The 15033-nt window shown below is 43.2% G+C and overlaps 2 protein-coding genes across 3 annotated transcripts in view; both read right to left on the bottom strand.

Annotated features, from left to right (window-relative positions):
• Positions 1-1431: 1431 nt before the first annotated feature.
• Positions 1432-6428, bottom strand: LOC146682389 (secretagogin-like). The gene is made up of 11 exons (XM_085445128.1): positions 6207-6428; positions 5418-5488; positions 5027-5122; positions 4806-4895; positions 3701-3757; positions 3421-3498; positions 3283-3338; positions 2729-2774; positions 2526-2585; positions 2240-2308; positions 1432-1989 (listed from the first exon to the last, which is right to left on the bottom strand). The coding sequence occupies exons 1-11, from the start codon at positions 6274-6276 to the stop codon at positions 1864-1866; spliced, it is 819 nt and encodes a 272-aa protein (XP_085301254.1). The 5' UTR covers positions 6277-6428; the 3' UTR covers positions 1432-1863.
• A 58-nt stretch (positions 6429-6486) lies between these two features.
• The window catches only part of carmil1 (capping protein regulator and myosin 1 linker 1), a 30968-nt gene continuing 22421 nt past the window's right edge, over positions 6487-15033 (bottom strand). The window contains exons 30-38 of one of the 2 annotated variants that reach the window (XM_085445126.1): positions 14455-14521; positions 13729-13973; positions 13499-13614; positions 12102-12621; positions 11805-11847; positions 11476-11661; positions 11232-11369; positions 9198-9356; positions 6487-8886 (exon numbers count right to left, since the gene is read on the bottom strand). In XM_085445126.1, coding sequence (XP_085301252.1) covers positions 8774-8886; positions 9198-9356; positions 11232-11369; positions 11476-11661; positions 11805-11847; positions 12102-12621; positions 13499-13614; positions 13729-13973; positions 14455-14521 — 1587 coding nt within the window. In that variant the 3' untranslated portion in view covers positions 6487-8773. The remainder of the gene's footprint in view (positions 8887-9197; positions 9357-11231; positions 11370-11475; positions 11662-11804; positions 11848-12101; positions 12622-13498; positions 13615-13728; positions 13974-14454; positions 14522-15033) is intronic. The other variant, XM_085445127.1, reaches the window with a different exon arrangement.

Here is a 15033-nt window from a genome sequence, read left to right as displayed (position 1 = left end):
GATAAGTTAGCAGCGATGCAGGTGGATGCTTCTCTGGTGTCCTGGATTGTTGATTACCTGACAGGAAGACCACAATATGTACGTCTCCCACAGTGTGTGTCTGACAAGGTGATTAGCAACACAGGGGCACCACAGGGGACTGTCCTCTCCCCCTTCCTCTTCACCCTCTACACCACAGACTTCAGCCACTGCACAGAGACCTGCCATCTTCAGAAGTTTTCTGATGACTCTGCGGTGGTTGGATGCATCAGCAGGGATGATGAGACAGAGTACCGGGCTGTGGTCGACTCCTTTGTCACGTGGTGTGAGCAGAATCATCTGCAGCTCAACGTGGCAAAGACCAAGGAACTGATCGTGGACTTCAGGAAGACCAGGAAACACTTGACCCCTGTTTCAATCCAGGGGGTCAGTGTTGACATTGTGGAGGACTATAAATACCTTGGAGTACACATTGATAATAAACTGGACTGGGCTAAAAACACCACAGCACTTTACAGGAAGGGCCAGAGTCGTCTCTATTTTTTGAGGCGACTGAGGTCCTTCAACATCTGCTGGACAATGCTGAGAATTTTCTATGAGTCTGTTGCGGTCAGTCCGATCCTTTATGCTGCTGCATGCTGGGGGACTCAAAAAACTGATCCGCAAGGCCAGTAATGTTGTAGGAATGGAGCAGGACTCTCCTAAGGTGGTGTCGGAGAGGTGGATGCTGTCCAAGATAAAGACAATGTTGGATAATTCTTCCCACCCACTTCATGACATGTTGGTCAGTCACAGGAGCTCGTTCAGTGAGAGACTGAGATTACCGAAAAGCACCACTGAACGACACAGGAAATCATTCCTGCCTGTGGCTCCCTGTACAACTCATCCACTTAACACACTGTTTACTGCAACAGCTACAGCCTTCTTGCACATGTTCTTCTTTCTTATTCAGTTTCTGATGGGTGCAGAGGGATTTATTATAAACAAATAAACCTTAAACCTGTCTGGGGTAAAGCAGACACAACACGGCATCATGGTTCACTGAGCTCATTTTATGTGAACAAGTTCTGGTAGATGTGAAGATTTGTTAGGGTAAATGAAGCCAAATATAATAGGAGAAAAGATGTCCTGGGTATGTAGAAGTTTTTAAAATTGTTTCACAGTACAGGCCTCTAAGACTTTATACTAACTCAGCGTAAGAGGCACATCCTCTGATTAGTTTCAGGATAGAAGGCTTTAATATAAACTTAAATCTAGAGCATCAGTTTGGAGGGACAGCATATGAAAGGTATATTTTCAAAGTAATAAACAGGACTGTTTCCTGTTATGTGATATTTAATAATCTAAGGTGGTCCTTGTTGCCAGATTGATGTTTTTCAGTAAAAAGACTTCAGGAGTCCTGCCGGTCGTCTGTGACTCCTGTGGTTTATGTTCAGAAAGACACTACTGACAAAACGTAAATCATTTTTATTAAATCTCTTCTATCTTTGCTACTTTCACAGTAATGTCATGCAAACAGTGATTTAGTCACATTACGCAGAATCAGCATGCGTTGGAAAAAGCAACATTATAATAATTCAAAGCAGATAGATATGTTTTACTTATCTACAGTAGAGTAATGTCATTATGGCAAGATCCACATTTAATGCAAAATATTTTCAAATAAAGAAAGATATTTACAGTTATGGAAATATGACCCAGTTAATAAAAACACAACACCATTTATCAACATGCCTGCAAAAACTGGGATCAGACGAGAAACCACAGGTGAAGAAAGAAAAGGGACGAGTTAAGACAATCAGCAGGATACAAAGAAGACGGCAAGTAAAAGAGATCAGCAGAGGAAGGAAGGATATACACTTCTTTGAATGTTTCCAGGGTCAGTTAGCTGAGCTTAAGGCCGAGGCAGAGAGCCAGCTCATTCTTTTGGATCTTTCCGTCTCCATTGATGTCACAGTGACCCATCAGGGCTTTCCTGAACTTATCCAGGTCTGTCCCACTGATGCTGGGCTGCAGAAAGAATTTATAGCTGTGAAAGTCTTAGTGGATTTAAATGCTTCAAATAAAAGTCTCTACAGGTTATTAAAACAAAGAAAGGTTTATTTAAAGAAAGTACCAACCCTACTCTGTAAGGGTTTTTTTAATGTTACAGAATAACTGCATTTTTGTGAGTGATATCAAAAATCATACAACAACAGAAACATTTAAACAGCACTAAACAAAAACACTGCTGTCGGGATCGTAAGAGTAAGAGTTATACCTTCACCAGCTCCATCATATCTTTGACAAATCCATCCACCTCAGGGCCCTCCAGTGCACCCGTCTTACTCTACACACACGTGGCATAATATTATTTTATCATCAAGAATAACTGCGTGTCAGAATTTCAAAGGTTTTCTTTCTCTATTCACATTTTTAAAGCTACATGAAAAATGTGCTTTGCGTGAACCAGTCCTGCTCTCTGGTTGTACTATTAACAAAACAACAAAAGAATTCAAGCCCAATGAGAAAGAGATGATTATTAAAGTGGGCAAAATTCCACTTACAACATCATAGTGAGCGAATATCTTCTCAAAGTCCCTCTTTCTGTCTTCCTGACTGCAAGCCTGAGAGCAGAATGTTGCACTGAATATGAATAAATGAACATCCAAACTGAGTATGGAAGGTTAAATATGATTCAGTCACAGTGGCTTTGTTGTTAGGTGCAGTTTATCCACTTTACACTACAAGTCAGCATCTTCACACTTACATCCATCTTAAACTTCAGCAGGAAATTTTCTTTTAAGGCCAAAATTCTGGAGAAAAGAAACAGATTTTTGTCAAATAGAAATATGATAGAATCCAATAAATATTTTCAATCCCTCAAAGGCTTTTGTGAGTGATTCTATCGGGATGCAAGGACAAAAAAAAGAAAATATTTTAAAGCAGAACAATAGAAAATGAAAACAAAATAGAAAAACATGTAAAAACATCATAAAGAGACTCAAAACCGTGACAAGCAAGGTCACAAAAACAAAAGAACACAGAGAGGCTGATCGATCAAAACAAAGAAAATGACCGATAAAGTGACAGGGGTGCCACCAAGGGGGGGCAGGGGCCATCCCCCCCAAAATGTGCTGGCCCCCTCAATGCTGCTTATACAGTTTTTGTCATCTGTAGTGTGTCATGTAGTATGTCCCTCACGATTTCCCATCCTCACCCCCTCCCCTGTGTCACCCCCATGAAAAAGTACTGCAGGCGTTGCTGCAAAAAGGGTGTAAAAACACTCGTTGGTGCCAGAAAGTGAAACAATTCGAACAGTACCTGGCCAGGTCATTGAGATCCAGTCTGCCATCTTTGTTTTTGTCAAACATTTTCATCTAGAGGGGGGAAAAAAACCCCGTCAGAGTGAAGATGAGCCAAACTTGTTGCCCCCCAAATCCCAACCTCACTGCCCGTTACCATGGTGTCAGTGTACTCCTCCAATTTTTTGGGGGTGATGGTCTTCCCATGTTGGAGGAACAAGTCTTGAAGAAACCCCTGAAGAAAGACACAAGAAAGACGCGTCTGCCACAGAGAAACTCCACCAAATGTGCTTTTTCATTTTAATTAAGCCCCAATAACGATCTAATCTGGGTTCACACAATAAGCAAATCGCTGATTTTTGGGGATCTGAAATCATTTCACCACCTCCGAAAGCTGTGTCTGCTTTTAAGATATTTCCTCAGATTTGAACAGTCACCTTGAGTTCAACAGCTGAGATGTAGCCACTGCTGTCTGTGTCATAGTTTCTCCAAATCTGCAAAAAGAAAAAAAGGAATAATCCTAAAAATAAACCATTAACATGAAATTACAGTTCGTCTTTGTGCCGAAGGTTGAGCCACACAGTCTAACCTACAGGTCTCCCCTTCAAGGTCCTTTCCTTGTTCAGCTTTGGACCTCTTCCAGCACGTTGCACTTTTTAGATCATTCAGTGGATGCACAGTGGATCTCTACTAGTGTGTGAAACTTCACGTAAATGTTGTGGAAGATTGCAAAGTCACAGGAAGCCAAATGTGAACAGTAGGGCAGATGGTGAGCAAACATCATGCTGGTGGGCCCAGAACTTTCCATCGATGGTTTCCAACTCTCTTGGTGAGGAATTTTCCTCATTTTCCTATTTAAGGAAAGATGGTTAGCTGGAGGTGAAGCAGAGAACGGGAGGAGGATGGTGTCAGCGAGAAGCCTGCTGAAACTAAGTTTAAAGTAACTGAAGCAATGTCCAAGGAGGAAACCAGAGAAGGTGGAGCTTCCCGACGTGTTTTTACCAAAGTGTCCATGGTTAAAAATAAAGAAAGAAATCCAGGTTCTCCTCTGTTACGACTCAAAAGCTGCAACATAAATATGGAGACTAATACCAGAATTTCACAAAGAAGAGGTTTTAATTTAAATTACATAATAAGCCTCCCTCAGGTGTGCCTTTATCCACACCTCACCAACTGCTGCCAACAGCTGAACACTCTCGCCCTACAAAGAGATTAGGGGCTGCAGAGCGGTGTCATTCGTAATGATTGATAAGACAGGGAATATTGATTGTCTATTAAATTAAAAGGTTAACGCCTTTACAGTTTCATTTAGTATTTTGTTTTATTTGCATGCATTATCTATGTAATTATAATTCTGAGCATTTTGTGACTCATGGTGTTTCAGAAATGTGCACATAAATACCAAAAGGAAACAAAACTGTTGATATTGATTAATCTCTGATTTGTGAAATGCTCTTCCACACTGTTACTCATTAAATACCCATCCTCCCCCTCCTCCTCCATTCCTCATCGCTCCATTATTTGTTGACCTTTGACCCTCACCCTCATAAACTCCACACTGTTGTCCAGCGGCGTCTCTCTGCGGAACAGAAGCAGGAAGTTCTCCTCCTCTGGCAGCATCAGTGTGGCCAGCTGAAAAGGTGACAGAAGAATCTGTTGTTGAGTCTAATTTCTTCTTCTTTTTTGTAATGTATGTCTTTTTTGTACAGGAGTGAATATGCTTGTTGGTTGCTGACAGAACACATCGAAGGCTGACCTCGTACCTCTTGGATCTGCAGACGTCCGTCAGCCCCGATGTCACACGCAGGCATGAACTTCTCTTTCAGCCTTCTGATTTTGTCCTCAGTTATCTCCTCCTTCTGAAAACAGCATGGACGTCAGTCTGCATCTAATGAGTTTTGGGCATTTCTGGGTCCTGTTTACTTATTATTTTTTAACCTCTGGGAGTTACAGTGAAGTTTTCGAGGCCTTTAAATGTGACAGCTGACCCAGAAAAATCCAAATGCTACCAAAAAGTTACCATAGTTGTTTTAATCGTGTCTGACTTTTACAGTGCAAATGTTAAAAAAAATACAAACTGTAGTTCAGAACCTCGTTTGGCCAACAGGAAACGATTCGCTCATCGTTAACCGTTCTCACACGTGGATCTCTTACCTTCATCCCGAGTTTGTGCAACGTGTGTTTAAAGAAGGCCTCCAGCTCACTGGCTTCGATGTAGCCGTCGTCTAAGACAGAAACAAAATGATGGTTTTTCTGTCACTTACTCTCGAGTAGAACTGCTTATGTGACACTGATACAGTTTCACTTCTTTCTTCCAGCTAAACTGGTTCAGTTCTTCTGCACGAGCCGTTTTCAGAGAGCGGAATCATAACAGGATTTACTGCGACGGTTACAATCTTTCCAAACAATGTAGTTTGTTTAAAATTAATTGTTATAATTCAGATAAAAACTGAGTTTCCTCTTAAAGTCACAAAGTTGAAGCTGGAACTGAAGAAAGTCTCAACAGCTTGATTAAACCCTGCACTGTTCACACGTATCATCATCATCTCACACATTCACTTCCATCAGCTACAAATCACAATCACAACAATTTATTCGTTTATTTTTGTATTTGATTGTAGTTTAGTTTTACTTTTATTTGAATTCCATCATCATTTTCTGCTTAAGGACTTTTGCATTTCTTCGTGTCCTGTTCCATTTTATTGATTACTGTACATTATTAAGCTATTATTTTATTTAATTATTGGTCTGTTTGTTAAGCTGCTGTAACATGATCGTCCCAACTCACTGGTTTCATATCACGTCAAGTTTTGCACTTTGTATTTAGAAGCAGTAGCAAACTCAAATCAATTATACAGTTTGTATGCCAGATATCTTTTTAATACGTTCATATATCTATATATATTAGTAATTTAAGGTCCATTAAAAAGCTCGCCTTCTTACCATTTATGTCAAAATGTTGCCAGATCTGTAAGAATCCTGCAGCGTCCAGTCTGTCCAGTGTGCTGTCCATGGTGCTTTAGACCAGTCTACAGGCAGGAAACAAACGTGCCCGACGTCCTCACAGAGAGACAAAGACGCTCTGTCCCCCTGAAATAAAATCTGCTCAGGCGTCGCCTGAAATCAGCCAAATGAGCATAAAGACTTGGTGGTCTGTATATATGAAGGGAGGGGTGAGCGAGAGTGCCCAACAGACATGCGTGTAAAGAGAGCGAGAGAGAGACACAAGTAAAATAATATTTATTGGTATAAACATTCAAATACAGAAATATCTGACCGTGCGCTGTCACATTTACAGCAAATCTATAAAAACAGATAAAAAAGAAAAGAAACCCATCACCAAGGATTTTAAATCACATGACACAAACCCCTCTTAGTCTGTAATCAGTGTCGGCTCATATTTACAGGATACATCGGTGAGGGCAGCAGTACATGATGAACAGAAATCACTTTGTTTGTTTAAACACTGAACTTTATGGACTCGTGATAGCAGAAGAGTAACAGATGGTGACATTTACCAAAGGCAGTTTGACGTTTCGGATACACGCACTGCTTATTTTCATTTAGATAGAACCAATTAAATATTACAGGACAGTTCACCTCCAAATCAAATGTGCTATTCTTTCCGAGAGATCAGCTGCAGAGATGTGAACTCACCTCGGGGTGCTCTAAGGGCCAAACAGTACCTTTGAATAGCTCAGCAGTGATGCGTCTTTCCAGACATCATGACCGGCTCGTTATAAAAAACCCTCCACGAGCCGTGGAAAGAGCAGCTTCACATGGGAACGGTTACCATAGCTCTACCAGCCCAGAGAAGCACGCAGACAGCCAACATTACAGCTCTGCTCAAGAGGACTCGTCAGCGTTTACATCCCGTAACAGGAATCACGTCCCAACATGGGTACGTGCTCGTTTGCCCGAGCAGACTGTTGGATGGTTGTAGTTTGGTAGAAAGAAAATAGTTCCCACATGAAACTGCTCACAGCAAAGTTTGTGGACTTCATGAGAAACAGGGGCGTGACTTCAGCAAAGAGGTTTCCAGGTATATTTTCAGGTGCTTCAAGAACTACTGTGCACTTCATGATCAAGAAAAACTAAATAAGAAAAAGCGGGGAACCCACGCCGACACAATCCAGAAATACAGGGTGGGGGAAAACATGCAAACGTGAGTTTGGGGTGAACTGTTGCTTTAAATTTTGCATCTCAAATCTTAATATTACCATCCTCCTTGTTAGCTTACTTTTGCCTGACTTTGAGCAAATAAATAAAAGGAGCACGAGCTGCTCTGTCTCCACCCGCTGAGGTTTATTTGCTGTGTTCACATCACGTAAAATGAGCGTAGCAGCTGTTTTTCTGGGTTCAAACCCACTGTTCAACTGGGCTGAAGGCCAAGCTGTGGATGAAATGAGGCGTCTGTATCATTTCCCTCCGCGGTGACTGGAAGGCTCTAATTGGAGGTTTGCAGTCGGAAGTGGACGTGGACGAAAGCAGCATTTACAGTCCACTCGACATAAACGCAGCATCGTCTCACTGCTCCTCTGACGCTCCGTTTATGTCGCTAAAATGTTACATCTCGATCTTGATTAAAAAATAAAAATAAATAATAATAATGATAATCTGATGGTGCTCTAATTAAATACACCGCATCGTTTCTGGTTTAACAATCGTCCCTACTCTGTGTTTTATCCTGGGAACAGCCGGAATCATCTCAGCCTGCTGGCTGGTCGTGGACATTAACCTTATATTTAATGCTGCTTTATGACATTAGAGCTGGAGTCTAGCACTTTTACACATAAATCAACATCTGTTACATTTGGCACAAGCTAATACGTTGCTTATATAAAGCATCCCCAACCTCCAGTCACTGCTTTTAATGTTCCAGGCCGGAGTTCAGTTTGTTCCTTTTCTGCTGCAAGTCCATGGAGTGGACTCGCTCTCAAACACGCGTGTCTTTGAGGAAACATCACTGTCACAATGTGCAGATTGATTTATGATTTATCTCGCTATCAGAACGGAGCGACAGAGAATTCAGAACAGAATTTTTTGACTAGTTTGTTGCTCTTCTAATGAGTTTGAGAATTTTCCAGCTGCTTTGAATTTGCTGATTTAAAGATAATAAAGAAAGATTTTTAGACTTTGACCGTCTTACAGTCGCACAAAAACAACAAGTCAGACTCATTTTCCTCAGTGCTTTGGACTAAGTGAGCTTTTTATTGCTGAGTATGTTCATCTAAGCAGCCACAGATAAAACCCATCCTCCTGCTCTTCATGGTCCTATTAGAGCTTTGGACAGAAACAGTGGTGGGGTTGTTTTGATGTGCACGTTGTTTTGACAGCTGGGACTAATCCAAGGTCGGGAAAGTCCCACTGATAACAGCATGACAAAGTGCAGCATCCACTGCACGTACAAAGAAAAATATTTACACGTGTGTCTTTGTCTGTATGAACGGGATCGGCCTCCTTAAAGGTGGCCGAGCAGGATTTAGGTGACTGCAAACACCTTACAGGTGTCAGACTGATGTCGTGTCATCACTGGACTCGTCCTCTGATTTGCTGTTAGACTTGAGATCGGCCTCTTCATCAGCTGGACTCGGAGGTGCGTCAGACAGAGATGGAGGCCTCACTGCAGAGAGTGATAAAGATAATCATACTGATGCACTCTAACACCACCTCAAGCCTGTGGAATACAGTCTGTATACTTTACTATGAGGTTTGCTTGTTTTTATAAAAAGAGGATGTGATTATTATTCATACAGTACTAGACCCAATCAGCAGGGAGGATGCTGCGAGCTGCTGTGGCCTGAGGTTTTGCAGATTACTCGTGATGCTCTGGGCATTCAAAACATCTTTGCAGAGACAGAATACAGCAGATCATCCTCCTGACTGATCCATCGAGCACCAACATGCAGTGATTGTAAGTGTGACTGGTTGTACCGTAGGCAGGGAGGGATTTGGTGCGCTCTCGGTTGTCCTCGCTTGCAGCTGAAAGGTTGACTGTCCTCTTCAGAGATGACGACCGCTGGCTGCCCGCGCCAGACGCTGCGCCTTCGACGGATCCATCAAACACATCGCCGTCTGTGGAACTCTCACCTGCTGGAAGAGAAGGACACACTGTCCGTAAAGACCGACACGAATTTGAAGCTGAAAACTCTCAGCGGCTTCATTTGATTTCCCAGCGTGGACTTGGACAGCAGATATGAACTACCGATGACTGATTAGGAACCGGTTTGAATGCAAAGGTAAGTGTTGGAAGTCAGAAAGGTACTATCCTACAGGATGAAGACGGTATCAAAGAAACTAATGAAAATTAAGGAAATAAATAAAGTGCAGTTCCTCTAATGGCCACTTGAAGGTGCGGCTCCATCCCCAAAGCCTCTTCTGTTAAAATGCAAAGTTTGTTTACAGCTTGATGCAAAAAGTGTCTCAATAATCTTTCCAATATAACTTCATAGTGGATGATTTTAAAAAAGCTTTTTTATTATTGAGTAAATTTTAAAGCAGTTTAGCATAACTGCCGCAGGCCGTTTGATTGACAGGCGTCCCGACCTCCACTGGACCTCTGCTCTGTGTTTGCTGGTGTCGGTGCCTTTTAAGACATCTTCTGAGAATAATATTGGACAAATTACACATCTTATTGTACGAACAGATCAGTCTTTCCTTAAGTTTTCGTGAATATATAATTGGTATAATATTTGTGTGCTAATGTGCAGGGTTGCATGTATCTACACCATTAAACACGTGGATGCAAACTGATGATCAGACTTTTTAGCATTAGCTGCTGAGCTCTGATAGTTTAGATTCCATAAAGAGGATTGTGGTGATCCTAAAGCTAGTGGGTGTAAGTTTGCTTTAAAAATAAAATATTGAACGAGGTTAAAACAACAACTCTGCGGTTCACACTGAGATATTCTGCAACGCTTCATCAGCTGAAACACACTCACTCTGAAGAGTGCAATAAACTGTCCTGGAAACGTACAAATGACCTTTTCTTCTCGTCTCTTTGACTTTAAAATCACATCTTTTTACACAACAATTAAAAAAAGAAGAGAAGTCGTCTTTTTTTCTTATCGCGCAGCTGAGTCGCTGTTTTAAGGAAAAACACTGAGTCCCTGTGAGCGTTAATTACACAACTAAAGCATTAAACTACTAAATCCCCCGCACAGTGACATTTGGACGTATCAAGTACAGGCTGGGATTGAACGCATCTGCTTTAAGTGTGACAGACCATCGCTTCAGACGTAACATGTGTGGCGTGTGGAGGCGTCAAACACGGCCCTGGAAGCCTCCATTAAACATGCAGGAACCTGGTAAATTAAGTGTTGTGCTTTGCCAGAGCGGCGAGTCGTGCAGCCTTCATCGCAGGGAAGCGTCTCAGCAGCCGTGGCTGTCTGACATCGTCTGAGTGACCATCTGTGCCGAATTTAAACCACCTTATCAATAAAAAATAAGTAATAAATAAATAATACCTGAACTATAATGTTTATAGACTGAGATTGATGCCTTTTAATAAAGATTGATTATCTTAAATTGTTTATTGAAAGGTTTTACATATATGAGTCTTGTGTGACGCCTCATTTCTTTACATTTTACCAGGATAATGAAAAATAAGTGCTGCGATTTATTGAAACATCTGATCCATGCAAAGGAAACCAAGATGTGCTGCTTCAATCATGCTCTGGGGAGGCCGATCCATGACCCATAGTGGTTTTACTGCACTGGTATCGTATGTGGGATCATTGTTCTGCTGAAAAATGTGCAGACGGTACTGCACGGTGGACCAAAGTATGACGGCACTTTTCTGTCCATCGGTCTCATCAGCTGTGACGAGATCATCCAGGACTGGACCGAAAATGACGGTGTCCAATGAAAAACAATGAAAACAAGTATAAGGAGGTCCGGTGGCTTGAAAGAAAAATATAAAGAAATCAGAGTGACTCAAGACTTTTGCACAGTGCTGTAGGTACTAACCCTTCTGAGGAGAGAGAGCTTCTGCAGGGTTGCTGCTGGTACTCGCTCGCTCCTGTTCTGATGGTGCCCTCTTCAGGCGAGGAGCAGGAAGTGGTGCTTTGGGAGACAAGCTGCCCGTTGGAGCACTGCCACATTCATCTGACACACAGAGGAATCAACCAGTCAGACACTTGGTCTGGTTTTAAATGGGAACTGCATATATTTTTCAGCTTCAAAGTGGTGGCTTCGCACTCTCCCTGCTTACCAGAGACGTAGGTGCTGCTTGGTCGGCGGCTAGCTGGGCTGAGGGGTCCAGAGGTGCAGGCTACCAGGGGTGCTTTGGTAGCCTGGGGTGGTTTGGGGGTGACACCAGATGGCTTAGCCCTGGGTGATGGCTCTGGTTTAGATTCATCAGTGTCTGCTGGCACGGCGGGATGGACTTCTGACTTGGCTGCAGGAAGACGATTGACAGCACCGTCAGCACAGAGCCAGCACGCTTGAAACATCACATTTTTCATGGCATTTCAAATTTCATGTGGAGCCCCGCCTTTCATGTTCAGCCTCATCTGAAGGTAAGATGATAAAGACACAAACCTTTGTCACCGTCCACCTTGTCCTGTGCGTGAGCTGCCTCCGTCTGAAACCAGAGAAAGACATTTTTATATTCAGTCACTGAGTGCGCTCCTACTGGCCTTTTCATTAGGAACATCTGCAGCTCGGCTTACGTCGCTGCATCGTTCTGACGAGTTCTGACGATAAATCTACTTTACTACTGTAGCTGCACTCAGCAGTAATGTGGTACTGGTCTGTTCCTATTATTTTGTCCACCCCATGAACATTCATGTCTTATATTTTGGATAATGATGCATCCAAACTTTAAACTCCACCTACTTTCTTCCCAGCCATTCTCTCCTGCCTGGCCTTCATCTCAGCCATCAGGTCCATTCTCATCATAGGAACTCCGATGTGACGGGGTTTATGGGGGTTTCCCTTCTTCTCCACTTTCTCCAGATGCTCTGTCTTCTCCAGGTTCTCCTTACTCTCCACGTTCTTCTTTTCTTTCTCCTCCTCTGCAGGTTCGGTGGCAGCTGGAGACGCCTCAATCTCAGAATCTGTGTGGTTCGAAGAGTGAGACCTGTGGGGTTCCTGCTCGGGCTCCGGCACAATGGGACAGATTTTCACAGGTGATGTGGGAGATGCCGGTGTCGTCTCCCAAGTCACTGGACACGGGGAAAGGGGTGCAGCTGTGGCAGAAGACGCAGCTTGAGGTGGGGTGATGGCGGCAGATCCATGGCTCTTCTCTGAACGGGACGTTCGTTTGATGAGATTAAAGAAACCACTCTTCCTGGATTCACGTTTTTTATCCGATCCTTCCTGAGTGCTGGTGGACGAACCTTTCCCAGAGGGAATTCTGGAGATGATCAAAATGAGAAAATCTAAATTTATTCAGTCTCAAAAGTGAATTTGATGCCAAACATGTTCAAATTATAAGAAAACCTTAACCAACATGACCAACTGAATTTGGGAAATGATCACTTTAATGTCACAAAAAAAAGGGAAAACAATGTTTACGTCTCTTTGACTTCTCGACATGGAGCTGAACAGCTGTAGGACTGGAAAATATCCAATCCTACAGCTGTTTAGCACCAGATGAGGACGAGGTGGAGGAAATCCAACCAATACATGCATCTGCCACTATCCAAAACTCAAGAGGACAAATCCCAGCTGGTCACATGCAGGTCTCTAACATCCGCAAAACGTCCTCCAGCCTGTATTTAGCCTACAGTCAAAGGTAAATGCACGGTAGGCTTTACACCATCTGGCTAACAATAATAATAATAATGGATTGCATTTATATAGCGCTTTTCGAGGCCCTCAAAGCGCTTTACAATTCCACTGTTCATTCACTCTCACATTCACACACTGGTGGAGGCAGCTACAGTTGTAGCCACAGCTGCCCTGGGGCAGACTGACAGAAGCGAGGCTGCTAAATCACGCCCCTCTGGCCATCACCAGTAGGCGGTAGGTGAAGTGTCTTGCTCAAGGACACAACGACCAAGGCAGACAGAGCTGGGGATCGAACCGGCAACGTTCCGGTTACAAGATGAGCTTCCCAACCCCCTGAGCCTCGGTCGCCAAGCTAAATACAAAGATGTGCATATTTGTACTTTAGCAAACTGCTGTTTTCAGGTAACGTAATGAACTGTTACTATTGTAATAAGTTACTTTTAAAAGTAAGATTACTTAAAGAGTGAAAATATGTAAAACAGTTTTGGCACGATGCTCACTTGAAGCCGAGTTTAATGACTTTCTTGGAGAAGAAGTCATCCAAGCCCTCGTCCAGCTTTCCCATGATGCTGTTCGGCTCTGCTTCCTGTGGCGCCGAGCCGCCCGTGGCCTCCCGCTGAAAGAGACAAACAGAGCTCAATTATTTGATGATGAGTTTACACTAAAAGGACTCACAAAACAAATCCCAAACATCCATCCCAGGGTCGATTTGGGGATGTTAGAGACCTACGTGTGGCCGAGCGGGTTTCGTCCTCTTGGGTTTTGGCCGGAATTTGGTGTGATGTTCCAGAGTTTTGTGCTCCATGGGCGGCAGCTCGGCCAGCGGGGCAGATTTTGCGTCCTGTGGAGTCGGGGGAGGGGGGAGGTCTTCGTAGTACGCTGATGTTCTGTCCAGCTGTGAAGGAGAAGGAAGAGGAGGGTCCTCGACGTGGATAGGTACCTCTTCCAGAGCTTTGTCGAGGTCAAACTCCAACTCTGACAGGCAAAGACAGAAGGAAGCAAAGCCTCATGGGAATTTCAAAAAGACAAGTCAAGATCGAACAAGTCAAATACCACCGCAGCAGGTCCTCACGCTAAGATGTTGTGTTATATTTTGTCCCATGATACTGGATACACAAGACATGAAACAACTAGAAGACAGATTGTAAACTTATGAAAATACAGTTCAAATCTGTGTCCTTCTTCACTTCTGCCAGGCTGATTCTGGTCCGCGAGCCTGATGTTTGACACCCCTGGTCTAAAGCCTTATAAGGAGCTGTATTATATTTTATTTTGAAGAGTTTCTACATGCTTAGACGTCAGTCTCATCAGTGACTAACAGTAATGAGTAGATTTGTTTATCTAGTTCACTTTTCCCCGTCTGGATGAAATGCTTGCCGACTGTCTCCATACTGTTTATTTCCCACCTCCTCCAGGTTCAAAGGGTCACCGGCGCCTGACTCAACATGTTACTTACCAAACGCCACAGACACGGGCCTCAGCATCCTGACCAGAATGCTCTTCCTCTTGGACTTGGGTATCATCTAAACAGCAAAGTATTTTTGTTAATCATTATTTTTTTTATTGTCACACAAATACGTGAAACTCTCACGAGTACAGCCATAAAAACAAACACAGCAGATTTGGGCGTAGCTGTTAACCCATCAAGGTGACCTCCTAGCGCAGCGCTAACACCGCTCCCAGGTCTCTGCTGTACTCACACACATCTGTGGAAGTCTCACTCTTCGAGGTGAATTCTCCTCCTCCATGTTGTAGATGTAAGAAGTTTAGACCCAGAGCAGAAAATGATCTCCTGCCTCTGTCTTCAAGTTTGTATGTTTGAAATTCAATTCAGTTTTATTTATAAAGCTCCAAATCACAACAACAGTCGCTTCAAGGTGCTTTATATTGTAAGGTAGACCCTAAAATAATGGATACAGAAAAAGACCCCCTGTGAATAAGCACTTTGGTGACAGTGGGAAGGAAAAACTCCCTTTTAACAGGAAGAAACCTCCAGCAGAACCAGGCTCAGGGAGGGGCGGGGGGAGGGGCTCAG

Source organism: Copadichromis virginalis, linkage group LG22, assembly GCF_057382275.1.
Source record: "Copadichromis virginalis isolate Kocher_CV1m ecotype Utaka linkage group LG22, C_Virginalis_male_GT1.1, whole genome shotgun sequence".
NCBI lineage: Eukaryota > Metazoa > Chordata > Actinopteri > Cichliformes > Cichlidae > Copadichromis > Copadichromis virginalis.
Note: the sequence above shows the minus strand (reverse complement) of the source record. Positions and strands in the feature narration are given on the sequence as shown.

Bases quoted from the DNA above. Each gene is read 5' to 3' on its own strand.
- LOC146682389 (XM_085445128.1), bottom strand. From the start codon at position 6,276: ATGGACAGCACACTGGACAGACTGGACGCTGCAGGATTCTTACAGATC. The intron at 4,896-5,026 runs GTACGAGGTCAG...TCACCTTTTCAG, and splicing joins GACGTCTGCAGATCCAAGAG to CTGGCCACACTGATGCTGCC. The intron at 2,309-2,525 runs GTAAGTGGAATT...ACGTGTGTGTAG, and splicing joins TATTCGCTCACTATGATGTT to AGTAAGACGGGTGCACTGGA.